At 40.3% G+C, this 26,467-nt stretch overlaps 1 protein-coding gene across 2 annotated transcripts in view; it reads left to right on the top strand.

Moving 5' to 3' along the window:
* The window catches only part of TEAD1 (TEA domain transcription factor 1), a 211,213-nt gene that overhangs the window by 146,848 nt on the left and 37,898 nt on the right, over positions 1-26,467 (top strand). For both annotated transcript variants that reach the window (XM_045015094.1, XM_045015095.1), the window contains 5 exons: positions 7,584-7,595; positions 8,692-8,826; positions 9,028-9,074; positions 10,235-10,296; positions 12,308-12,432. In XM_045015094.1, coding sequence (XP_044871029.1) covers positions 7,584-7,595; positions 8,692-8,826; positions 9,028-9,074; positions 10,235-10,296; positions 12,308-12,432 — 381 coding nt within the window. The remainder of the gene's footprint in view (positions 1-7,583; positions 7,596-8,691; positions 8,827-9,027; positions 9,075-10,234; positions 10,297-12,307; positions 12,433-26,467) is intronic.

Here is a 26,467-nt window from a genome sequence, read left to right as displayed (position 1 = left end):
ATCTTTTGGGTTTGTATTAGCCAGCACATGAAAAACAACCAGTGTCAGAGCATCTGGGGTAACAAAGGGAATGCAGTTATCCTGTATCTCACACCTATATTATCCAGCTGTGCTATCTATTGGCGAATCAAGTGGTCCAGCACTGAGCAAAGGCCAAAGATAACTTTTATATAATATGCTATGGGTAGTGTTCAGGAGACCAACTGACATTTAAGACAACCTGTGTCTGAGCATCACGTTTCTCAACTACAGTGTGAGGGGAAAATCTTCTTGCTTTTGGAAAGAATTCAAATATCCCTTCTGTCTGTCCATAATTATCAGTTCAGCCAGAGATGGCTGATAGCCTTAGTCTCCTAGGTCTCCTTTTCTCTTGCCTTGCCACAAGATTATTCCCTAAACGTTCTTTCACTTACAAAATTCCCTTGCAAAAATCTGGTAGTATGTTGAGGAGCTGCTGTGTAGTTGCTTTGTTGCTATTCCTATAGGCATTTGGGGCTGAAATGAAAACTGGAAAATAGAATCATAGAAATATAGGGCTGGAAGGGATCTCAAGAAGTCATCAAGTCCAGCCTTCTGTGTTGTGGCAGAACCCAGTAAACCTAGAGCATCCCAGTATATTGCACTGGTCTTTATTGAATTTCATCTTGATGAATTTGTATCAATCTCCAATTTGTCAAGGTTATTTTGAATTCTAATCCTGTCCTCCAAAGTGCTTGTAACCCTTCCCAGCTTGGTGTCATCTGTAGATTTTATAGGCATACTCTCTACTCCATTATCCAAGTCATTAATGAAAATATTGAATAGTATTTCAGACCCAGGATTGACCCCTGTGGAACCTCACAAGATATGCCCTCCCAGTCTGACAGCAAACGATGAATAACTATGCTTTAAATACGGGTTTTCAACCATCTATGTACTCACCTTTTGGTAATTGTATCTAGACCACATTTCCTTAGTTTGCTTATGAGAACGTTATGTGGGACTGTGTCAAGATATATCAAATCCATAAAATAAAGACATATGTCCACAGCTTCCCCCCACCCCCATATCATTCTTTAGGCCAGTAATCCTGTAAAAAAGAGAAAATAGATTGGTTTGGCATGATTTGTTCTTGGCAAATCCATGCTGGCTATTCCTCATAACTCTATTGTCTTCCAGATGTTTGCAAATTGATTGTTTAATAATTTGTTCCAGTATCTTTCCAGGTATCAAAGCTAGTTGACAGGTCTGTAATTACCTGGGTTCTCATTTTTCCCCTTTCTAAAAATAGGTACCAGGTTTGCCCTTCTTCAGTCTTTTGGACCTCACCCATCCTCCAGGAGGTCTCAGAGATAATTGCTAACTGTTCCAAGATTGCTTCTGCTAATTCCTTAAGAATATATTTCAGCAGGCCCTGCTGACTTGACTACATCCAATTTATATAAATATTCTTTAACTTGTTCTTTCCCTATTTTAGCTTGCATTCCATTCCCTTATTTGTTAATGTTAATTGTGTTGTGTATCTGGTCACTATTAATCTTTTTAGTGAGGACTGAAGCAGAATAGACATTAAACACCTCAGCTTTCTTGATGTCATCAGTTATTAGCTTTTCTTCCCCACTAAGCAGAGGACCTCCACTTTCCTTCCTATTTCTCTTGCTCCTAATGTATTCTTATTCCCTTTATGTCCCTTGCTCATTTAGTGCCTTAGTTTTTCTGATTTTGTCCCTGCATGCTTGTGCTATTCTTCTGTACACCTCCACAGCAATTTGTCCATGTATCCACTTTTTGTAGGATTCCCTTTTGATTTTCAGGTAATTAACGAACTCCAGATGGAGTCATTTTGGCCTCTTACTATTCTTCCTGTCTTTCCTTCGCATTGGTATAGTTTGTAGTAGTGCCTTTAATATTGTCTTCTTGAGAAATTGCCAATTCTCCTTAACTTCTTTTTCCCTTAGATTTTTCTTCCCACGGGACCTTACCTACCAGTACACTGAGTTTGTTAAAGTCTGCTTTATTGACGTCCATTGTCCTTATTCTGCTGCTCTCACTCCTTCCTTTCCTTAGAATCATGAAATCTGTCGTTTCATGATGACTTTCACCCAAATTGCCTTCCATCTTCAGATTCGCTACCAATTTGTCCCTGTCAGTCAGAATTAAGTCTAAAGTAACTGTCCCCCTGGTTACTTTCTCCACTTTCTGGAAAAAAAAGTTCTATTTTGCCATATTATTAGTTAAAGTCCCCCATTATTACCAGGTCTTGTGTTTTGGATATTTCTTTTATGAGTTATTTCTAAAACAAATAACATAAGTATCCAAAACAGAAGACCTGGTAATAATGGGGAACTTTAACCCCCCCGCTGCCGAAGTGCCGCCGAGGACCCGGTACAAAAGTTAGTTACTGCCTACTTTACAATAGTAAAAAAACAGGAACTAAGGTCACTGGGACATCTCCCAGAAGTCCAACACAGTGGTTATATGCAAAAAAAATTATTAGCTGGGAGTGGGCCAGAGCCAAGACCAGTGGATCCACCACTACAGAGTTATATAGGCCTGAAGCTCTGGATCTTAGATGTCTACTATAGACATCTTCCTAATTTGGTGGTCTATAGTAGATAACTAAGATCCAGAGCTTCAGGCCTCTAGAACTTGGTAGTGGTGGATCCACTGGTCTTGGCTCTGGCCCACTCCCAGCTAATAATTATTTTTGCATATAACCATTGTGTTGGACTTCTGGGAGATGTCCCAGTGACCTTAGTTCCTGTTTTTTTACTATTGTAAATTAGGCAATAACTAACTTTTGTTCCCAAGATACCTTCAGGGTTTAATTTAAACCAAGAGATCATTCTGCCTACCTAGCCTTTGCCTGAATCCAGCCAGTGATGGAGAGAGAGAGAGTACTTGGCACTCCTGCTAAGGAATTTAAGGAATCCAATTAGCTGTTCATCCTCTGGCAGTATTCTAGGACTGGATGTAAAGATCACAAAGCTATGGTTACTCTAGGAATTGGCTGGCATATTGTTGAAGCTTACCTGACAGATAATATTTCTTACCCACTCCTTGTAAAGGCTGTTTGTCAGCATCCTCTTCCTGAATAGTGAGAGGAAAGCCTCAACGGAAAGTATTTTTGAGGGTGCAGTATGGTTGTCTTTGTAATAATTTACCAGGCACAATGCCAGGAATCGCTCTGGATTGGTGGATCTTAGCGCTCAGGAAAATTTTTACCTGTAAACGTTGTTACTGCATCTCAAATACACCAATCTGGAATGTCCCACAGATCTCGCCAGGGAGGGTAATGCATCCTATTTCCTTTAGGCCAGGATTTCAAATATTGTAGGGTTTTTTTTAGGGATCTTAGCCTCCCCACCCCCATCTTTAAAATGTTTCTAAGGTTATGGAAGCCTCATGGAGAAAGAGGCAAGACAGGGTGGGAGAATGATGTTCCCTTCTCCATGCTAATGGTGAACTGAATCCTTCCTCCACATTAAAAAAAACAACCTACTATTGAAGCCAGCGGGAGTTTTGCCTAAATAAAGAGCAAGGATACAGAATTCAAGAAAAAGTCCATACACCAGTATCCACTCCCATCTTTGACTTTGATTTTAGATATTCTTTCATAGTATAAGATTAATTAAAAGAGAAGCAAAAAAGAAACATTAAAATGCCTACAGTTCACACGTATTACATGTTTTAAAATCCATTATTCTACATTCCACATTGAGGGATAAAAAAATATTGTTGACAATTATAGAATGCTAAAGATAGCTCTATACTTTTTAAATGAACAATGATAAAAGCCTTGAAAAATTCCCTTTGATGTGAATGGAGTCTTCAGCATTTTGAAATACAATAACATGGATTAATTGCTACTCATTAGGCAGCAAGTTGGGACAGCTTTGAATGCGCATTCTCTTCTTGGCATTAGCTATTGCCTGGCTGAAATAGCCAGCTTTTGTATTTACTACTGTCTTCTCTAATAATAAGCAAATTGGAGAGCAGGGCTGGAAACATTCAAGAGCTCTCTATCTTTTGTCCAGAACAATTGTATAGTTTCACGATTTGTTTATCTTTTTGGAGCTACAGCTAATAATTGCAAAGGTTATTTGAATCAATACAATATATGAGCAGAAATAACATCTGCAAAATTACTTATTAGGAAACTATTTTATGTCAGTGTCTTATGCTATACTGTAAAATCCATTTTGTGAGCAAATTGCTGTTTCTTTTTCACCACATCATATTTTTCTCCTAGAAGAAAAGCTTTGTCTCTAAAAAATCATTTGATAGGTTTTAGGGCTTTTTGAATTCACATGATCTTTTGTTGCCCTTAATTTTCTTATGTCTTAGATATTTTTTCAAAATCCATCTAGTCAATGTGGGATTGAAAGCCCCATTTATCATTCTAGGATAACAGATCCTTTTTCTTTTAGTAGAACTACAGTAAACTGATTGATTATTCTGCTGTTTATGTTGGATTAAACGAAAGTCAAGCAAAAATCCTAATGCTGATTATGTAAAACTTGTTTTACCCTATGTTTCTTTTAATGTGTTTAAATTTGTAATTTGGATGTAAAATGGATGATTCTGGAGAATTGTTCTCTGCTAATGTGACAGTGATCTACATTCCAAAATAATGTGTGTAACATAAACCCCAGGGATTTGATTCATTAAAAGTTGTATAATCCATTTGTTAGATTCTGATAATTTATCCCTTGTCCATGTGTGTGTGCGCGCGCACACACACAGACACCCACCCACCTACACAAAATCTTTCAAAAGGCTTATAACTGCAAATTGGAGACAGTGAGCTAAAAATTGCAAGACCAATTCTGAGCTCATTGGAAAATCTAGTGATTTCAATAGAATTCCAGATTTTTTACTGGTATGACTGAGCTCTAAATCTAGTCTAGTGCTTCTAACTATATATCACAAAATTCAAGAATTTGGTAATGGGAGAAAAAGAAGAGAGGATTTTTAAAAATAAAATCCATGATTTACTTCAGTGTCATTCTTGAGCAGTAGTAATCCCATCAGAGCTCATAAATTAAGTAGGGTCAGGGCAGGTCAGTACCAGATGGGACTCATCCAAGAAATACCTTAAGCTGCTGCAGGAATTAATGTTAATAATGCTGTAGGGAACCTCTTCTTCTGAGTCTACGCTGAACCAATATCCCAGCATAGCACTGAAGGAAACTGCAACGCTGGATATTCTGGTCCAAATCCTACTCTCATTTACCCCAGTGTAAATATTTGTAACTTCATTGACTTCAGTAGGGCTATTCCAAATTGATAACCAATATTCAAATTGATAAGAAGTAAAATCAAGATCCTGATGCCTTGTGGTCATTAAAGATCCCATGGCATTATTCTCTGTTAGAGTAGGCCATGTGTCCTGGCCAAATTCCAGTTTGGGTAATTACTGTAATCTGCCTGCCTAAATTCCCCCTGCTATTTTAATTGGATATAGTATTCTTCACTTTCTGCCTAAACTGTTCTGACTGTTGCTATGTATTATTAATCAGTTATTGTGTTTCACCCTAGAAATGTCTGCATTTCATTGATGGACAAAGTGATCGCTTTTGTATTGGTTAGCCATTGATGTGGCTATGCATGCTGTTGCAATTTTTTATTTATTTTTAAGTGAGCTAAGGTAAATATGGCCAGTGCTTCATTTTCTGATCCAAGTAAAAAATGAACCTTAAAATGGAGATTTATTCCAGTTTTTTGGAAGACTAGTTTCTTGGGCCCAGTTTTACAGGTGTCAATCAGCTGCAGCTCTCACTGACTTCCGCTAGAGTTATGTGTGCTCAGGGCCAATGGAAATCAGAGCCTCTTGTCTGCTTGTATTTGATTTTGAAATGAAAGAGAAGTTAAGCCAGGCAATTTTTTAACTCTGAAAAAACTTTCTTTCTGACCAACTAAAAAACTTTGCCAGACCAGAGACTCAGAATCCTAAACTAGGGTCAGACTCTCAGCCTATGTTTATTTGTGTGGCTCCATTGAAACCAGTCGAAGAACTTATATAGACCTTTATAACTCTCTGAGACATTTGCCCTCATGGCTATTCTTGCATTGCCTGTGCTGATCTTGTCTTCTTCCAGCCTTGCAGAATTCAAAATGTAACCAGTTAAAGAGACTGAAATGTATTGCTACTACAGAAAGGCATGCGCCTCTGGGATGAAATGCAGTGTGTTTAAATGCACATAGCAACAGTACATTCTCTTATTCACGCATATATATATATGCTCTCTCTATATATACACACACATACTTAGCTCTTCACAATCAGATTTTGTTTAAAATTACCCTTTCTCGTCCCCCACGATAACTTAAACAAATCTTCTCTCCATTGCACAGCTCCTATGACAGCTCCTGCAACTCATGAGTGTCAGATGTATCACTAGTAAAGGGTAGCTACCTCCAAGGCAAATCACAGGTGCTATTTCTGGACTTGCTGCTCTGAAGTGCGACTCCTGTAGGAAAATAGAACTCTTTAAAGGCTTTATTTATTTATTTATTTATTTATTTATTTGGTTGTCTGTAAGAGCATAATTCATTGTGGGCTTGAGCAATGCCCAGATAGGCATTTATATCCCAAACAGAGCATTTGAATATTTAACCCCCAGTAGAGTTTAGATTCACGGAGGAGCAAATTCCATATAACAGCAGAGCAATGTATATTTGGGAATTAAAAAAGAAGCCCATGAATTGGCTGCTCTGTTTATGTGAAGGCACTGGATATATCATACCTAGAGAGGAGGCTGTGCAGGAAATTGTTGGTTCTTTCAAACCAACTAATTTCAAAATTTCAGTGGTGGTTTTGCCTGAGTAAAGGCTTCAGGTTTAGGCCCTAAATCTAAATTCACCAAGTCAGAAATCAAGGACACCACACATGTTGTCTGAAGGCCATATTATATTTTTACTAGAGTTTTCAGTCAGAAGATTCTTTCCTACTATGCAGGACTGTTAGTGAAGTCAGCCTTTTGAATCAGCAGATCTCCTGAGACCTCAGGAGTCTCAGAGTCCCGGTGTCCCCTACACAGCCGCTCCACTGTCCTTTTCTCCCTGTCAGCTTGGCTTTTACGGGAACCCTGTTGCTCTCAGGTGCTTCCCTTGTGGCTGTGCAGGAACAGTTATGGATGGGTCCACAGGTGTTAATGCTGCTTCAAGAAGCATTAACATTTGATTGGATTTCTGCCTATAAACCTGCAGGCTGTGGAAGGGAGAATGCTGCTGAGAGTAGCTACTCCCCTGCTCCACCTGCCGTCAGGTCCCTTATAAACCAGCAGAGGCCAAAATATACAGAGCTCCATCCAACAGAGGAGCTTCCATAGGATCCCACCAAGGCCATGGAAACATGCTGAAGGGCCAGTACCCGCCACCCAAGATCTGCTATGGAGAAGAGCGTAGTTCCCCAAGTGTTTTTACTTTTTTTTATCTTTTGATGAATCAGTCCCTTGGTGAAAATGATGATTTGTTTATACCTTATATGTAATATTGGGCAAACCGCTCTTCCTTTGTCTCTTATTACACTGTGAAGCACTTTACTAAAAATCTTCTGTTATACACAAGCATTTTAACAAACTGTTTGTTGTTGTATCCAGGTAACAAGCATGGTAAGTATTTTAACTAAACCAAGTATTATGTACATTAGCTGTGCTTGGCAGATTTTTTGGCTAGCTTTTACTGTATTCTCAGCCTGTGCTGTTTCTAAAGGAGCTATTCAAAGGAAGAAACTGCTCACCTATAATACTACTACATATAAGCTTTAAAGGGAACATATATGCACATTCATGTACCATATATAAAAGCATGCGCCCTTGCTAGCATGCATGCTACTTTGCTTGTAAAAATGAACTTGCCTATTATTGCCTGTGTTCCTTCACTGTAAGTCGTGGACCTAAACATTAGCATTTATTAATACAATATTTACAAACGAGGAACCATGATCTGGCCATAGAGTAACAAAATTTGACGTGTCCCTATTTTTATAGTCCTAATACATCCACTTACCTACATCTATAATCAAACAGTTGTTTTTTTTTTAAAAGCCAGGTCTCTGTGCTTGAAAGCAGGGGTTTTTTTTGTTCTTTTGGAAGCACTGTAAATTATTCATGGAAATTTTTCAAATTGGAAGTTATCTAATGTGTTTCCTTGTTTTTGTGATGGTATATATTGAATACCAGAATTTGAAATGTTTGTCTGTAAACATGAAGAGAAATAATGCCCTGTTCACAAGTGACTGTAATTCTGTGTTCTCTTTAAAAGTTTTCATTAAGGGCAAATTCTCTCAGATCCGCATGGTTGAGCTCAACTCTCATAGGTCCCAGTCCTGCAATCAGAGTCATACTGGGAGACCTCTATTGAAGACAGAGCTTAGATGAAGTCAGGGAAGCTCTACATTTGCAAAGGGATCTGCCTACGAGGATCCGATCTGCAGAACTTGAGGAACAATTTGCTCTTCCAGAGTTCCCTGCATGTCAGGAGAGCAGACGGAGAGAGTTCAGCTCTGCCCTGCATCTCTGAGAGGAGATTTTTGCTTTGAGGAAGTTCGAGTGTATTTTAGCCTTCGTGCTATATTTTTCTGCATGGTTTTCTATTTTTTGTTTTCTGTGGCCTTTTAAGTTTGGCTTACCTGCTTGTAGCTGCACTTATTTAACCGGATTTGCTGTGCCAAATGTTTTAAGAATCCATATAATTGTCATGTTAAAGGATCAGACTGCAAAGGACAAGGCACTTCAGCACATGGCAGCAATGTCATCCGCTCAGATAGTATCAGCTACTGCTATACACAACAAGCTGGGCCTGCCAGGAATTCCCCGTCCTACATTTCCTGGTGCACCTGGGGTAAGTTGTTAACTGATGCCAATTCAAAGTTTATTTCCTAACAACGATCAGTAGGAAATAAAGGATAGATCAATGGATTTATGCGCAAATTGTACTTACCTCTGTGTTTGCAAAATGAATAAGTAATTTTGTGTATAAATGTATGAAATTATTCTACAAAGAAGGCAATTACAAAGTTCTTTTTCTCCCCACCCCCTCTAGTTTTGGCCAGGAATGATACAAACAGGGCAGCCGGGATCCTCGCAAGAGTAAGTCTGAAGAATAAGAATGCTTTTATATGCAGTATATAACTAGTCAGTGGAATTCGCTGCCAGAGGATATTATTCAGGCAAATACTTAGCAAGATGAAAATAGAAGATTAGACAATTACAGAAACCTTTTCAGTCACAATAGCTCATATGGCTCCTGTTAAAACATTACAAGTGATAACACTCCGTAAGACAGAAGCTGAATATTAACTGTGGACAATAATCACCCCACCCCACCCCACCTCCGGTATAGAATTGCACTATAAAGCAAGTATATGATAGTGTTGTGTGTATGTATATGTGTGTTTCCAATACAAATCTTACCTCACTCATTTCAATATATACAGGACATGGGGGGAGTTGTAGGGGAAGATAGCCCAGAAATCTATTTTTCTGTAGGGCAGGGAATGACCACTTCACGTGAGCAACAACTAGATGAAAGGCCTGGCCCTGTTCAGTGGGGTTTGAAGCTGCATGGCATCTTGGTAACAGGCACTTCATGTAGAGAAGAGACTTGTAAACCTGACGTATTCAGCCCCAGCCCTACAGGATCTGTGATCTGTGGAATACCTCCTCCCAGCTCTCATTATAGGCCTTATCCAAAGTGCGTTGAAATCAGTGGGAGTCTTTCTGTTGGATTCAGTGGGGTTTGGATTCACAGAAGGCCAGAAGCAATCGTTATGATCATCTAGTCTGACCTCTGGTACTGTTATCCAGTAATTTCTGCAGTGGAGGGAATTATTCTTCCCTACTACCTGAGTCAGTGGTTCTCAACCGGCTTGCAGGCCAATCAGCACACAACTGCGGCTCATGTGACATCCTCAGGGCCATACAGGTAGTATATATATTGTATGTGGATGCGGCCCACATAACATACAGAGAGCTGCATCTGTGGCCCACAATGGCAAATAGATTGAGAACCACTGACCTAAGTGAACACTGTCAAGCTCAATAACTTGTGAATCAGGCTCTGTTTTACATTTGGGGTAACCCCTTCTTGCATCATAACCTGTTTGTTGACTATCTTTTAAATATGCCTACTAGGAAAGAGCCATCTGTGTGCATAAAGATTATTAACAATGTATTTCCTTGTGCTATATAACTAACTGAATGAACTGTGAATTGTATAGTTTGTGATTTTGTGTAACTATTTATTCCAGTGTAAAGCCATTCGTTCAGCAGGCCTATCCTATTCAGCCAACAGTCACAGCTCCCATTTCAGGTAACTTCATTTTCTAGCTTCCTTTAAACAGAGCTGAATTGCATAAGGAAAAGTAATGAGTGTGTTGTGTTAGTTTCTGAGCCCCACAGAGCCCACTAATCTGTGTCCAGAGTCTCATATGTCCCTTCCAGACGTCAGTGGACAAGCAATTGATTAATTATGAAGAAAAGTCACTGTTTAGATAGGAAAACAGGACTCCTAATCCCAGCACATATGTGCCAGCAGTTCTTATGGCACTAAAGTATATCATCTGGTGGTATTTCATATGATGCAAGAAAATGACTTGTGAAGAACAGAATGGATGATGGGTTGCATATTGCAATTTAAGGGCTAAATCTTGCTTCCCTCACTCATGCAAAGTACATTGTGTTTACTTAAAATTGGAGCTAAAATTATACCAAAATAATTTATATTCAGTCCTACAAAGTATAAAACATGTCACTACCAGTATATACACTATTGATCTTTTTCTTCTTCCAGAGCATCTCAGGTTAGAAGTCAGTGCCACCAGAACTCTCCTCTACTAATTATTCCTTAGTCTGGTAGAAGCCTTATACCTCAGAGCAAAAGAGGCTATGATTGCCCAAAACTATGTCTGTGACCTTTCCCCCTATTTGTCATCTCATGTGCATTTCATTGCTAGTTCCAATAATGGGCATTATTTCTATGCAAATGACAACAAACTGTGTCCCTCACCAAACTTCCTCAGCCCTTTATTTCTCATTTATTGGCTATTCTCGATTCTATCCATTCTTCTCTACATTATAATTTCCTACTACAGATTACTTGAAAGACTCTAGCCGTCTTTCTGAGTAAAAACTTTCCTTTGTGGTCTTGCATATCTCACTCTCTTCTCGTTTTTCCTAAATTACGTAATGTTGCTCCCGAAGCCAGAAATTATGAGTCATCTTCAACTTTTAGTCTTTCACATCTCCTTTTGGAATCTGTTTCTTGCCACTGTTAGAATGCTGCCAGGATTTTCAGCATTACTGAAATCCATATTCACATTTGACTGTTGCAATTCCTCTTTTTATATAGGGTTCCTAAATCTCCGCTATCTAAATTTGAGGTGCAGAAGAATTACAGTCAGATTCCCATTCCAGGGAGTAGAAACATGTTACCTGAGTCCTCTTTCACCTTCACTAGCTTGTTGTCCATCTCTCTGAACCCACTTCAGAAATGTCTTCTTGGTTTTCAAATCTTGGGGGATTATCTCTGCCCTGCCTTCTGTGGTCTCTTGTCTCCCCTGGTCAGTTGCTCCACTCCTTCTTTGTTCTTTCTCTTTTTGTGACGTTCCACAGTTTGAAGCAAGAGAACAGTTACAGTTTTAATTGTGGTGAATCAGTTCTGGTGGTAGACATGCTTCCTCATAATGGGTCAAGTCACTGACTCTTTATTCTCATTTTAAGTTACAATTCATCTCCCTACATTAATTATATATTATTATTTGTATTGCAGTAGTGCTTAAAGGCCCCCCTGTGCTAGGCTCTGCACAAACACATAGAAGAGCCCTGCCTTGAAGAGCTTACACTGTAAATAGACAAGAGTGGGAGGAGGAACAGGAGAGGAAAGCCCAAGGTCACACAGCAGGTCAGTGGTGAGCCAGGAATAGAACCCAGGTCTCCTGACTCCCATTAGACCATGCTGCCTACGAATGACCATGCTGCTAGTGAAATGTCAGTTGTAATATTGTGTAAAGTGTACAATAATTAATTATATAGTTTAAGCAAAGATTATACAGTGACACGCTAGCCAAATAATTCAAGGAAGCTCCACTTTTGTTTCCCACCGTCCTTAGCTTGACCAACCACATTGATACTATGATCGATAGGTTGGATCCCCATCTTTCCATGTTGTTTACCTTTAACAAATAATAAATCCACGTTGATTTAGTATTTTTTTAAAAATCTGAATTAAGAAGAGCCCTATGGCTCCTAGTTAAATTTAATATAGAAAACGGAAGTTGAGAAATTGATTGACTTGTACATAACAATGATACTTTGTATTTCAGGGTTTGAGCCTGCATCAGCTCCAGCACCCTCAGTTCCCGCTTGGCAGGGTCGATCCATTGGTACAACCAAACTCAGACTGGTGGAATTCTCAGCTTTTCTTGAACAACAGAGAGACCCAGAATCAGTAGGTGTTATCCAAAGAAATGCCTAGTAAACTTAAATAGTTCTCTGCTCTTCTTAATTGTATCTACCCTTTCTAGTCTCTTCCCGCGTGCTTTCCACTGTTGGCACTGATGTCACTTTGAGGCAGTGTTTCTCAAGGCTGATAGACATCGATCAATGCACTGTAATATTACTCTGATTACAGTACAATTTTTCCCTTTTCAACTTTTTTTTATAGAAGCCATTGCTTATGAAAGTGAGGGACTGTGTCATGTTTGCCTCCTTTCAGTGCCTCCATTCAGCTTCACTGCAAGCTGCACTACATAGCTATGTCAGTGTGCCTCTTCGCTGGTCCAGTCTTAATGGCTTGCTGGCCCAATCTTCCAGTTATACAAAGTTGCATGGTGATTTGGGCCACAGTTAAGCAAAGTACTTAAGCATGTGTTTAATTCCTGTTGAAATCAATGGTTTTTAAGCAGATACTTAGAGATAAGGCTTGTGCTTAAGTTGTTTCTGGAACAGGGACATAATTTAAGGACATGCTTACAATTTAGCATGCCTTAGGTGCTTTGCTAAACCCAGGCGTTTGAGATTTGGGCAAAAATTTCTCTAGATACCAAGAACAGAGCATAATTACTTCTGTTGCTTTCAGTATGAGTCTCCAGGAGTGTATCATTCCACTGAGCCACCTAGTTTATATTTTTTAAGGAACAGCTATTTGGACAAGAAATTTTTGCTGAGAGTAAACCTTCCTAACCTAATTTGATTTTAAACTTGTTTAAATTTCTGCTCCGATGAACAGAGCAAGAATAGTTGAGTAGTCTGTACAACTTACCTATTTAAAGATCTAAATGTGATGCTTGCTTTGATTTCAGTCCCTTTCTCAATGCCAAATTCAATATTTAAAAAATATCTAGATTCTGCACAGCAAAATCTCAGGCAAGTCCATGGAGCTGGGTGTAATATTTCTTATTTAATCCAACCATTAGTGAGCTCATTTGATGAAGTAGCTCCTATTATTAATCATTGTATTTTGTCTTTGCCATGAAAACTTATCAGCTTAACTCTCCTCCTGCATGTCACAAAACACCATGAATCAAAAGAGCTTGTCAGTTTTCAGTGGAAAAACATGTTGTTGAACTGAAAATTTTATTGAGATTATTGCAGAGAAGCAAATACTCTCATGAGCATGTGGTATAGACAGTCCTTTCTTCCTCAAATTGCTGGTAAAATACAGTAGCTTGGAGTAGAGTGGAGCTGTCGTGTGGTGTTTATAATTCTGTTCTGGAAACCATAGAATTTATGGGCTATAGCTAGGTGATGTTATCAAGGGAGTGTTTACACTGCATAATGGAGATCAGAGACATAGTACAGCAACCGTACATCAAAGGAATCCTTAAAACAGAGAAACATTAAACTAAAAAGTACAATATATTTCAGCAGTGAGATATTAAAATATATGGCCATATGTTGGGTTGCTAACTATTATATTTGAGCATGCTGGTTTAACTGGAGAGTCTGTGTTTAGAGATAGGGACAGTTAAGCTCTCAGTCTATATCCAGAGTAACCCCACTAACTGTTGTATATTTATACTACTGGTTTTTTATTCCTCTGGTTATGCATTCCATCAGTTCCATTATTCATTTGGAACAAAAGTGGCACCCTTGTTTCTATGTTCTTGCCTAATACAGTGGCTTTAATACACTCTTGGTGTCCGACTCTGAGCTCCTTTACCCCAGTGTAAATCAAGAGTCACTTTCTTGAGAGGGAATAGTAAATAATGAAGAGGATTGGTCACTGATACAGAGTGATCCGGGTTGCAGGGTAAGCTGGCCGCAAGCAAACAATATGTGTTTTAATGTGGCCAACTGTATACCTCTATGAACAAATGACATAGGCTGTATCTTACAGAATGGGGGACTCTATTCTGGGAGCCAGTGATTCTGAAAAAGATTCTGGAGTTACATGAGCTCCCAGTGTGACGCTGCGGCCAGGAGAGCTATAATGCGATCCTTGGATGTATCAACAGGGGAATCTGAGTAGGAGTAGGGAGTCCTGTATTTAGCATTGGTGCAGCTGCACCTCAAGTACTGTGTTCAGTTTTGGTGTCCACAATTTAAGGAGTATGTTAATAAATTGGAGAGAGTTCAGGGAAGAGCCATGAGAATGATTAAAGGAATAGTAACCATGCTTTAAAATGGCAGACTCAAGGAGCTCAATCTATTTAGCTTAACAAAGGAAGGTTAAGTGGTGACTAGATCACAGTTTATAAGTGTCTACATGGGGAACAGATATTTTATAATGGCCTCTTCCATCTAGCAGACAAAGGTATAACAAGATCCAGTGGCTGAAGTTGAAGCTAGACAAATTTACACTAGAAATACGGTCCAAATTGTTCACAGTTAGGATAATTAACCATTAGAACAACTTAATAAGGGTTGTGGTGGATTTTCTATCATTGGCAATTTTAAAATCAAGAATGGATGTTTTTCTAAAAGATGCTCTAGTTCAAATAGGAATTACTTCAGGGAATCCCTCGGGCCTGTGTTATACAAGAGGTCAGCGTAGATTATCACAGTGGTCCCTTCTGACCTTAGAGACTATGAACTCAGTGGAATTATCCTGCAGTATATTTACACTGAATATTTTATTTTTCTTAAATGTATAGAGATACAATATCTGTAGGCCCCCATCCTGTGCTCTGAGCACGTATACCATAATTTAAAAACATTCAAGAGGACTACCGATAAATATAACAACTTACTCCCCTCGTCAAGAGCCTGGGAAAAGAGATGCACCTGGCAGCATGCACAAATCCAGGCTCTGGAACACCAAGGGTGAAAATGAGTTCCAAAGTCATTGACCCTTCTCAGACAATGTATTGTCAGCAGCTTCCTGTCTTTTATAGCAAGGGAGCGCCCACCCAAGTGCCTTTGCTGATCTCATTGGTGGCTGTATGTCATGAGGAGAAAGGTGGACTTTCAGGTAATAAGGTCCCTAATCATCTAGGGTTTTGTAGATTAAAACCAAATTATGTAGAATTCCATCTGGAAACTTAATGGGAGCCCCAGAGCAGATCACAGAGCACTGCTTATAAAGTGCTCCTGCTCCCAATGTATAAGTGGGATGCAGCATTCTGTACTAGCTTCAGCTTCTGCAACTCTCTTGGCTACAGCAGCTACCAGGTCATCCAAGATCCAACACCACTCCCGACTTGCAAGCCTGTTTTGCAAATGGCAGTCACACTTCCTCAATGAAGGGTGCTGACAGCAGTGCAGCCAATGTTTCCAGCCGTTTCCCTCAACTCACCAACTTCATGTCAGCTTCACGTAGACAGACTCACAGAGAGAAGTCTCTCATTCAAGCCCCAGTTCCATCTAAACAGGTAATTTGCTCCACTGTTCTGGCTGGCTCAGATGTGATGGAGTCATAAAGCGGGGTGTCATACTGAAAGCAGCGCAGACATGGTCTCTTCATCAGTCCTTCCAGGGGCTTCATATTCACGCAACACCCACGCAAGAGAACCTTTGGCACAAAGGACAATTGCTCACAACTCTTAGTGAGATAGGAGTAGGGCCACTCCAGAGCAGCTCCAGCCACCCTTTCTAGGGTTTTCAAATGAACCAACAAAATCTCATGGTTAATGATGTCAATAGGGACTATTGTATCCCTAGCAGAGGCCAAAATTTACCGTGATGTGCTACCAACCCATAGAGTGATCTGTCAGAGCAGTCTTATCTCTCAGGACTGCCTGATAACTCATTAGTTCCATCAATCTCCAAAAGCACACCAGCAAACTAGTTCCATTTCCCTGACATTGCAAATCAAAGGAGACAGTGGTCTGTGCATGACAGAGAGGTAAACCTATCCCTCCAACATCCACACCCTTCCCAGAAATGCGAGCCAGTGTGTGGAGAAAATAAAGTCAGAATATGGGTACGTCCAGACTACCCGCCGCATGGGCGGGTAGTGATCGATCTATTAGGGATCAATATATCGCGTCTCGTCTAGATGCGATATATCGATCCCTGAACACGCTCCCATCGACTCTGGAACTCCACCAGGGCGAGCGACGGTAGCAGAGTAGACGGGGAAGCCGCGGCCGTCGATCTTGTGCCGTGAGGACGGGAGGTAAGTCGAAATAAGATATGTCGACTTCAGCTATGCTGTTCCCGTAGCTGAAGTTGCATATCTTACATTGACACCCCCTCCAGTGTAGACCAGGCCTATGTCACTTGTTGACCTAATTGTTTTACATTTCTGCAAGTATTTATGGAGGTTCTCAAGAAAGCCTCCTCTTAAGAAGTTCCTAATAAAGAAGTATACCATCATGTAGGTTTTGTCTTCATGAGGCCTTGTAAGATGTACAGCATAGAAGTCCTTGGCTTAGTCACTGTATACCTAGTATATTAGTAATTTATGGGCTCTGGTGTACACAGAATGCTACACAGGAATAGAAGATGTTGCACATGTGTCTCCCAAAGTTGTAGGGAAAATGTATGTTTGGAAAATAGTATGTGATTGTGTAACTAAAAACAGCATCCTGATGCGCACACAGAGGGTGGCAAAGTTAAATAAATGAATTTTCTTTCCTAACTTCTGAGTGGTTAAAACCATGTCATTGAAACATCCTCTTTATATTGTTTTCATAATGGAATTATTATTATTCTACATTAATGTGTAAAATTTAGTTTAATAGATATGTATCACAGTTTGGAAAACTTGTACAGCATACAGCATTTGTATCTCTAGGCCATCTCACTGTTTCAAAAAATGAATAATAGAGCAGTACACTGACTAAGTAAACTTTGTCCTCCCTCTGCGGAATAGAACGGCTTTAACCAAATATGTTTTTGCCAGATTATATGTGCTCTGCAGTCACACCACTGGAATTAATAATATGAAACCAGCTGAGTGAAGTGAATAGATTTGCAACATAATCGACCACCAATGGTCAAAACATACTGCTTTGGCAACTGTGGGTATCAAAAAGTCATGTCCTAAGTATTATTTTTACATGCAGTAGCTCAGCATGCAACCCATTGCACTAGTACAGTACATGTGAGACTAAGGCTCAGCAGAGGCCTCTGAGCTCTCATTTTCCAGGCAGGTGCAGACTCTCTGGGGAATGTAACACATACACTTGTATTGCAGAGCAAAGTTAGAGACTTGAATTGAAAAACAGTGGTGAAGAAAGCCTGGATAAATACCACAAAGCCCTCTTTGGAGTAGCCTAATATCTTCTAGAGTTCCTGCCATGTAGGGGTGAGAACCCCACAAGCATTTGCCTTTGATTGGGAGTGCACTGCTAGGAGATCCTACGTTTTCAATGCACTACATTGACATGAATGGTTAACTAGAGTACCAATAATATGAAACTACTTGAATCTTTCTTTTTAAAAAAATACCAGCTGCTTTAGTATTTGTATTGTACAAAAATAAGGCACGAAAAAAGTAAATTTATTGTCAGTTATAAACCCAAACTCATGTAATTCTTTAGTCCCACTGTGGCAATTTCCTTACATGTCTACCCTAGTCAAACATTAACCCTTCATACCAGAGTTTGAATGCTCAACCATTTGTGTGTTGGGCAGGGAGTCAGTGGCAATGGGAGAGGGTTTGGAAGGCAAGTGGGTAGGAGGACTAGGACAAAAATCTGTGAGGTGGAGTAATGGTAGAAGGCTGAAAGGAGAGAAGATAGAAGGGAGCCAAAGATGCAAGTTGAAGGCAGAAGAGTGGGAGCATCAAGCAATCTGGGAGAAGCTGCGTAGGAGAATGACAGGAGCAGTAGGGGGAGAGCAGGGCAGATTGGCTGAGCACAAGCCACAGCTAGCTGATTGGCCTGTCAGCAGAATGTTAGGAGCTGCAGCTCTTCTAACCAGCAGAGGAGAAGGGTGAAGAGCCATCCATAAGAGGTTGGCGAGGAACCGCAAAGCCAGCCAGGGAGGGCAGGCTCTATGTAATAAAAGGGGTTTGTGCTGTACTTCTTTGCTCATCCGGCTATTCCTGAAGCTTCACTAAATTTGTCCTGTTCTCACAGGGAATACGTGAGAGCTCCCACTTCGTTACTTGCAGTTTTGAGGGTGGCTGATAGTTTACTATTAATATGGTTTGATTATCTGGATCCTACTGTAAATAATGGCATGCAGAATAGTCCAAAGACTATGAACGGTCTCCCAAGGGCAAAAGTGGAAGCTTTCTCACTCAGAACATTGAAAAGGAGAATGAACAAAGCACTAAAAATACATATTTTAGGGAGCACTTTGCCTTGGCAACATACTGACCCGAGAACTCTTTTTGGATTTTTGCAAGAAATACAACTGATAAAACTTAGTCTAGATTTATCTTGGGCACTTCTGATTTTGTTTTTTAAGTGACAGAGAATTTTCCAACAAACTCCAAAGCCACCCCTAGAAATAAGATGCTAGACGTACACCCTGATCTCATTTAGCTTTGCTTCACAACATTCTGATTGTGTCTATAGTTGTGGCTCTTTATCTCTGCTATGGGACTCTGCTAGTATGGAAATAAGTGTTAAATTTTTTTCCTAATATAGAAATAATTTACAGACAAGAAATGCACAGTAGTTATGTACATTTTAAGCCATGAAGTTTTAGGTTGTTGTACTCCTTTGTTCCTCTTCTGACCTAATAAATGGATATATGTAAGCTTTTAAACAAGAATCTGCAGAAGCTTTTAAACCAGAATCAAGTAACAATTTACTCTATCCTTGAAACAGTCCAAGGGTGGCCAAACTTACTGATCCTCCGCACCGTATATGACGATCTTCAGAAGTTCGAGAGCCAGGGCACGCCTGCTGGGGTTCGAGGCTTCTGCCCCACAGGAGGCACCTGCAGGGCTGAGGGCTCCTGCTAAAGCCCCGAGCCCTGGCAGGTGTGCTCCAAATGGCTGAAGCCCCGAGACCCTCCTCCCTGCTGGGCAGAAGCCCCTACCCCACCACCCTGCTGCAACGCAGAGATCTGAGCTCCTCCCAACCCCAGTCTGGTAGGTGGAGAATGGGTGAGGGAAGGCGTGGGGTGGTTTGGCCACCCCTGAAATAGTCTTTTAGTACCTTTTTACCAGTAACATTTTGCAGTAAATAAAACGAAGTACTATTTTTAACCAAATGGATTACCAACATTTATTAGCAGAAAACAGAAACCCTCACATAAATAATTACTTACTTAGGCCGTATTTGCCTGAGCAGCATCCCCTTGACTTCAGTGCAACTCTCTGTGGTTTTAAAGGTATATCCACACAGAACTCATTGCAGGATTGGGGCATTAAAGATTTCTTGCGCCCTTCCATTGGTAATGAACCTGTAAAAGTACAAGAGCCTGTAACTATCAGTCAGTATTCTAGTGGATTTCAAACCTGCTCCATAGAATCCTGTCCCTTGGAGGACTCTTTTTCTTAATCACAGAATTATTCCATTTAAAGGTGAAATTTTAAATAGCAAAAACCTTCCTAAAATTATAGACTGGAAATAATTAGCCTCACTTTAACTTTTGGTATTTTTGGAAATTGCAAGGTAGGACGTAGGATGCCACACTTAGAACATCTCTGAATATTGACTCTGCAGCTCTGGATGAGTAAAATGACTCTCTTTAATGTGAAAAACAACTAAACATACATGTGCCAAATTCCTGTTGCATTTTCTTCCAAATTCTCTGGTCGTTCATTAGTTCGGTGGTGCTTTGTACTTACAAACAAACTATAGAATTTCACCTCAAGTCTTCAAACATCAGTCACTTTGTAAGAGAAAAAGTACCTCTCTTTAATTGTATTCCAACTCTGTATATTTGAAACCTCACCATATTAAATGATCATATTTAGCAGTCTCTCACTGTCAGTCTAAGATCTCTTTACTTAGATTTTTGTGATTTCACTATAAGAGTTCCTGGGAAGTTCAAATTTCTATTCATGGTTAAACCAAGTAAATGTGTTTTCTAACACGTAGAAGTTGAATCCTCAAGCAGATTAGAGAGAACCTAAACTGTTGTCTTCCATACAGGTGTTTCTAAAATGCAAAGACTCAAAAAGTTAAATTATTATAATTTCAATATAGTAGACCTTCTCCTCAATATATTTTACCTGTCGGATTCTCCAGTTGCAACCCAAACTGATCTGATTAGGTATCTGTTAGTCTACCTCCAAAAAAATTTTTTTTCTTCCCTCTCTTCTGAGCATTCAACTGTGACTACTGCTTTCACAGCAACCTCCAGCACTTGAAACAGTTTTACGTCTAAAGTTCCTTACAGCTACAAAGAATGGCACGAAGAGCAAATTTTCCAAATTAACTCACCTACCCATAATGTGGGGTAATAGCATTAGGTACAAAATTCAGAATTTGTTTTAAAAAGAAACTGTGGTGGGGAAGTATAATCTTAATGGAAATGTTCCTTATTTTTTATTTCCGGGTTTGTTTGTTTGTTTTAAACAAGACTTTTGTATTTAAATATTACCCTGCAGTATTGTGAGTCCAGAGAGCATTGTGAAGGAGAGCCACAAAGTGAAGCTGACTAGAAATGGATCATAAAAGTGAAGCTTCTAGCCTGGTCTCATTGTGCAAATGCAATAAAATATAAAAAATTAACCAAACCATCTCAGCTGATGGGGGAAAAAATTACATTTTTAAAATTCTCTCCATTTTAACTGTGTAAAATATTACATAGGCTCAGGAGTTTTCTTATGTTATATTATCAACACATCTTAAGCTGTGTTTAGAAGTTTATCCTCTTGTTCTCTTGATAGGCAGCATATCAAAGATGTCAACATTTTGGTTATACTAAACTCCTTGTCTAGCCTCCTTCTTACATAAAAAGAAGAGCAAATAAACTTAAATTTAGATGGATCCATTTTTTAAAAAGAATTAATTTAGTGTGGTGGACTCTAGATTCAAGGTTATTTTAATAGAAAGTTGAATTAAGTACCCAAAAATATGGAGTTCACTTCTGTTGATGTGTATAGTGATTATGCATCTACACTGTGGAATGAACATATGTCATACTCTGTAAAATTTTCAAACTTGGGTGTCTGTATTTAGACACCTAAATTAAAGTGCCCTGATTTTTCAGAGGTGCTCAGAACGACAGTTCCCATTGGTTTAGTATTGATATAATCCTGAAACTGGCTATTTGATAGCAGCCCCCTGTGGCTGCATGGAGCCTCATTGGCTTCAAGGGGGACCTATGCAAGTCTAGGTCGTCTACCTGCATAGTTCCTGTGGCAAGATTGCAACCATAGGTGCCTAAAATTAGGTGTCCAGTATGCAAATATTGGTGGCAATAAGTAGAAAGACATTTGCCAGTAACTAATTCTCCAAAGTTGGCTTTCCTTAAAGTTAGTGTGACCAGGTGTGAAAGATCATCCACATCATTCTTGTTCAAAATCTGTCACTGTTGCTTAAAATTTTCAAAATAAAATGATAATCACAATTTTTTTTGCAGAACTCACCAAAAAAAAAATCTATTTTGTTGGCTCCCCCTGCTGGTTCTGCAGTCACAATTAGTGAGCAAACACTGCTCCCAGAGCTCTGGTGAGATCGTTATTGGTGCTTGTGCAAAACCCAGGGAGTAAAAATAACCATATTAATTTTGACTTTATTAGATGCATAGGGGATGACGGTTGACAAGTGGAAAGTGGAATCAGCAGAGAGATTTTATTTAAAAAACTCCTAAGAGAGCATTGCAAATACTGGAAGTGGGTTTTGGAGATGTAAAATCACAATGAACCCTTGTTGATTCTCACTAATGGTCAAGAAGTGAATTGGGAAGTGTATCAGTATGAGGGTAAATGCATATAAATTATACCTCGGTAGCCAGCCGGGAGCACTATATCATGCACTAACCCTGCCAAACACAGCAGTAGGATCTAGTTTGTTTCTTAAATTGCAGTTGTTTGACTTTTCAAAGTTAATAATGTTCTTTTAACTTAAGGAGAGGTTTTTTGTGTGTAATTCCCTAGTTTTTTAAAAAAGAAAACCTGAAATAACAGAAATTCCATCAGGTGCTATCATCTTAACGCCATGGTTCTTCAGTGCGCTTGGAACCTTTAAATCCACAGATCTGTCATTTGAGCTATTGGAATAATTGGTAGCAATAGTAGGTTGTCATCTTTTTTGTGGACCAGCGCTAGAGGGGGCAGAGGAACAGTGGATCAGGGATCTTGGGGTTATTCCAGGATTTGGAGGGGAATGTGATCTAGTGGGCACAGACTCTTCTTCCTGTTTTCACCAAACAGGACCCCTTCTGTCCCTCACCTCCTCCCTGTCCTGTCTCTTCTCTAACCCTGGTACCAGGCCCTAGGCCCATTGTCCTTATATAGCCAGTCTCTGTCTTCATTCCACAATCTCCATGCCTAGCAAGTTCTAGTTTCATCCCTCCTAACTCTCCATCACAGTCCCAATCTCCTTCCACAGTCATTCCATTTCCCCCAGCTTTTCCTTCTCCGTCTCCTTGCCCAGCCAGTCCAAATTTCTCTGCCACCCCACAGTTCCTCATTCAGTCTCTCTCTCTCTCCCCTACCCTGGCCTCCAATCACCGCCTCCCACATCTGCCTTCCCAGTCTCCACTAGCTCTCAGTCACAATCTCCCTCCCCAGCTCCCCATCTAATCTCCGTGCTCCCTTGCCTCCCCGTCCCAGGCCCTGTCTCTACCCAGGCCCTGTCTCTAGCCAGTCCCCGTTCTCCCCTCTACCCTGTTTCCTAGTCAGGCCTCCACACCCCCACCCCATCCTGCTAACTGGTTCCTACTCTTTATCCCACTCATTTCCAGTTTGTGTCCTACCCCCAGGCTTCCTGTCCCACTCTGTTCCCCTGTTCCTGTCCACTCTGCAGATCCAGCTCTCACCCCCTTTGCTTTCAAAACAATAGGCAGTGCTGCCAGCTCCCAATGCTATGTTAAAATACTGCTAGGCCAACTCTGTCTTGATCCCTTTCCGTGGAAAGCTAAATCTATGGGAATGAGCATTTTAGTCACTAAAATTTTATTAGAAATAAAGACAATTCTTGGCAGGGTGAGCCATTTTCTCACATCAGTTGGAAATAAAAGGGTGTCAGATTTACAGATAAGGCAGTGCAGCAGAGCCAAGGCAATACAGGTTACAGTAGCACGCAGACTCTTGTTGTATAGGTAATTATTTTTTAATCAGTTCATCCCACTTGGTTCCTTTTTCCTCCGATAGTACAGTTTGTTAACCTAACACAAGCAGTAGTACCTTGTAGATAGCTATCTCAGCTACAGCATATCACTAAACATCTATAGAACCCAGCCACTAGAGCAAGGTTGTTTGCTGCCTCATCAAGAGTATGTCTACACTGCAATAAAACACCTGCAGTGTAGACGTTTGGGCTGGAGCTCAGGCTCTGAGACCACTTGGTGCAGGGGGGAGAGGGGTGGTCCCAGAGCCCATGCTCCAGCCCAAATCCGAACAACTACACCACAGTTTTATAGCCCCACAGCCCAAGCCCCGCGAGCCTGAGTCAGTTGACCCGAACCACCCGCCGTTGTGCTGTGGGTCTTTTATCACAGTGTAGACATACCCCAAGTGTCTTAGGCAGAGCCTACCGAGACCACTAGCCTTTCACCCACCCTTTCTCTCTGAGCTTCCATTTTAGTCCATTGCTCACTTTGATGTAGAGTACATTCAACCCAAAGTGAACAGAGAGGGCCTCTCTTTATTTCAGCGGGGATAGAAGACATGCAGCACAGGGCCATTTGAGTGTGCTGCTTTGTTGGGTTTTTGTTTTGGATCCATAAGACACAGAACCAGTTAATCCAGTTCTCTCCCTTCCTTACTGCTAGTGATGGCAGCTTCACCGAGTGCCTTGTTGCTGTGACTGAAACGATAGACAATCTCCCTGGTGACATTGCTGCAAGCATGACCGTTTCCTCCTGAAAACGTGGAGCTTCACTTTCATTGGGGCCACTGCAGCTGGAACAAACTTGCAAGAGCCTGTAGATCTCCTGGAGTAGCCTGGCTTGTGAGATATTTCTAATTGTCCCAGGTGGGGTGAGGCAAGATCACGGGATGCTGCCTCTGCACAACTGATGGTTAAGGACTATATTCTGCCTGGTCTTTATGTGGGTCTGCGGTGGGAGGAAGGTGCAAGGAGCCATCTCTTTGTGTGGCCCCTTTAAGGATCAGGCATTTTTGCAGACCCTGCGTTCAAGGAAATGCAGGGATTGTGTCCTCCCTACTCCCCCAAAGGTGCATGGTATTTCAAATGGGCATAGAGGAGGTGGAACTATGGCTCTAGCATCAGGAGGGAGCAGGCTGTATCCTACGAAGGGCTTTTGTAATGAACTTGCTTCACCTGTGACCAGGGAATTCAGGTAAGCAGAATGCTCTCCAGTACATCCTCTAGGACAGTGCTGTCTCCACATTTCTTTTCTCTATGGGCTGTGCCTAACTGGCACAATCTAGCCTTGTAAGATATAGTTGGAGCAACTGGTTCTATGGTAGAAGGCTGCAGGTTGCAACTCTATGCTTTGAGAGCATGTGTATGTCAAGTTACAGTGCAGCCTGCATCTTGCCACTGAAATTGAAAGAACTTTGCTTAATAGATGTGTATTTGTGTTGCACGAGATTCAGGGTGCACTTTCCTGGAACTGTGGAGCACAAGAATGCATCAGAGAGAGCTGTAGCAGCTCTCATCACCTAGTTTTGTGGAATGTAAGAGCAAAACCATAGAACATAAGGACATAATTTTGCAAGAGCCAGTATATGTATTGAATGGTAGAACAAATGTAAGTGATTTGTCTTTGTTCTGCTGCAGCTTGTATGTTAGCATCCTCTGACATTGGCGATTTGTCTTGGTTCCTTTAAATTCCTAAGTGGATTATAATTTTTCTCGTGGAATTAGTTGACAACAGTCATTTTTCATGGCTTTACTGCATTCCTCAGATATTTAGAATTTTTTAAGGGAAGGAGTTCAGTAAGAGGCAGCCATCTCCAGGGCATGTAGTGTAATGCAAACTCTGCAGATGCAATAGCTCAGGAATGTATTCTGTAAACTTTGATGTAGTTGTTATGCTTAAAAAAAGCACAGGGTTTGACCCACTGTGGTTTACAGTATTTAAAGCATATAATTATGTACATGTCAAATGTAAATCCTTTAAATACTGTGGCATGGGCAAATTCCTCAGTACTAATGTACTTCAATAACTCTGGAATATGCAGCCTGAAATAATAGTGAAGTTTGCTTATAATGAGGATATTCTTCAGCTTTTCAGACACTAATAGGCTCAGAAGATATAGCCATGTAACTTAACCTCATCGCTTTCATATATACACACTTTTCATGGAGACTGCCCATATAACAAATTTGTCTTGTGCCTAATATTGTGTTGTCATTTATGAGCCTGTAGAAATATGCCTTAGCTAATTAGATTAGTAATGATTTTATTTCATATATGAATTACAGCAACATAAGCAGAAAATAATCACACACGCAATGTCAAAATAAACATTTATGTTCTAAGAATATTCTCAGGTGATGTCACACCATCTGTCCCACGATATCCTGTCAGAATTTTTGCTGCAGCAGCATCTGGTACTTTGGCAAGATCTGCAGGCAACTGTAGTAACTTTACAGCTGCCTTTAACTTTGCTTTTATATTTAAGCAGCATAAAGGCACTGTGATCTGCTCTGTATTCCTATATACATAACGTCTCTTTGATTGCAGTTTGGAGTCTGAGGACTCTACTACATTATTTTCCAGACCATAAAATAGTATAATGTCCAAAGAAATGTTTTACCAGATTATTTTGCAAGACAATAATGTTGGGATTCCTTCCAGGACCTCTTCCACTTGGCTTATCCAGAATACCTCTCCCAGTTCTGGGAGAACACTTTATCCCATTCTCAGGATCCCAAACAACTCAATTTGACTCCTGCTCATCACACAGGTTACTTTAATAGGCATATGACAGCTCTATGCCCACGTGGATGAGGCCACCCAGATGCAGGGGTTTAGGTACTGTGTGATACCAATTCCAGTTCTAGTTCAAGCATGTCACATGCTAGACAGTTTATATACATTTTTCCCAGCCA

Source organism: Mauremys mutica, chromosome 4, assembly GCF_020497125.1.
Source record: "Mauremys mutica isolate MM-2020 ecotype Southern chromosome 4, ASM2049712v1, whole genome shotgun sequence".
In the NCBI taxonomy this organism is placed as follows: domain Eukaryota; kingdom Metazoa; phylum Chordata; order Testudines; family Geoemydidae; genus Mauremys; species Mauremys mutica.
This window is presented reverse-complemented; position numbering and strand designations above follow the sequence as displayed.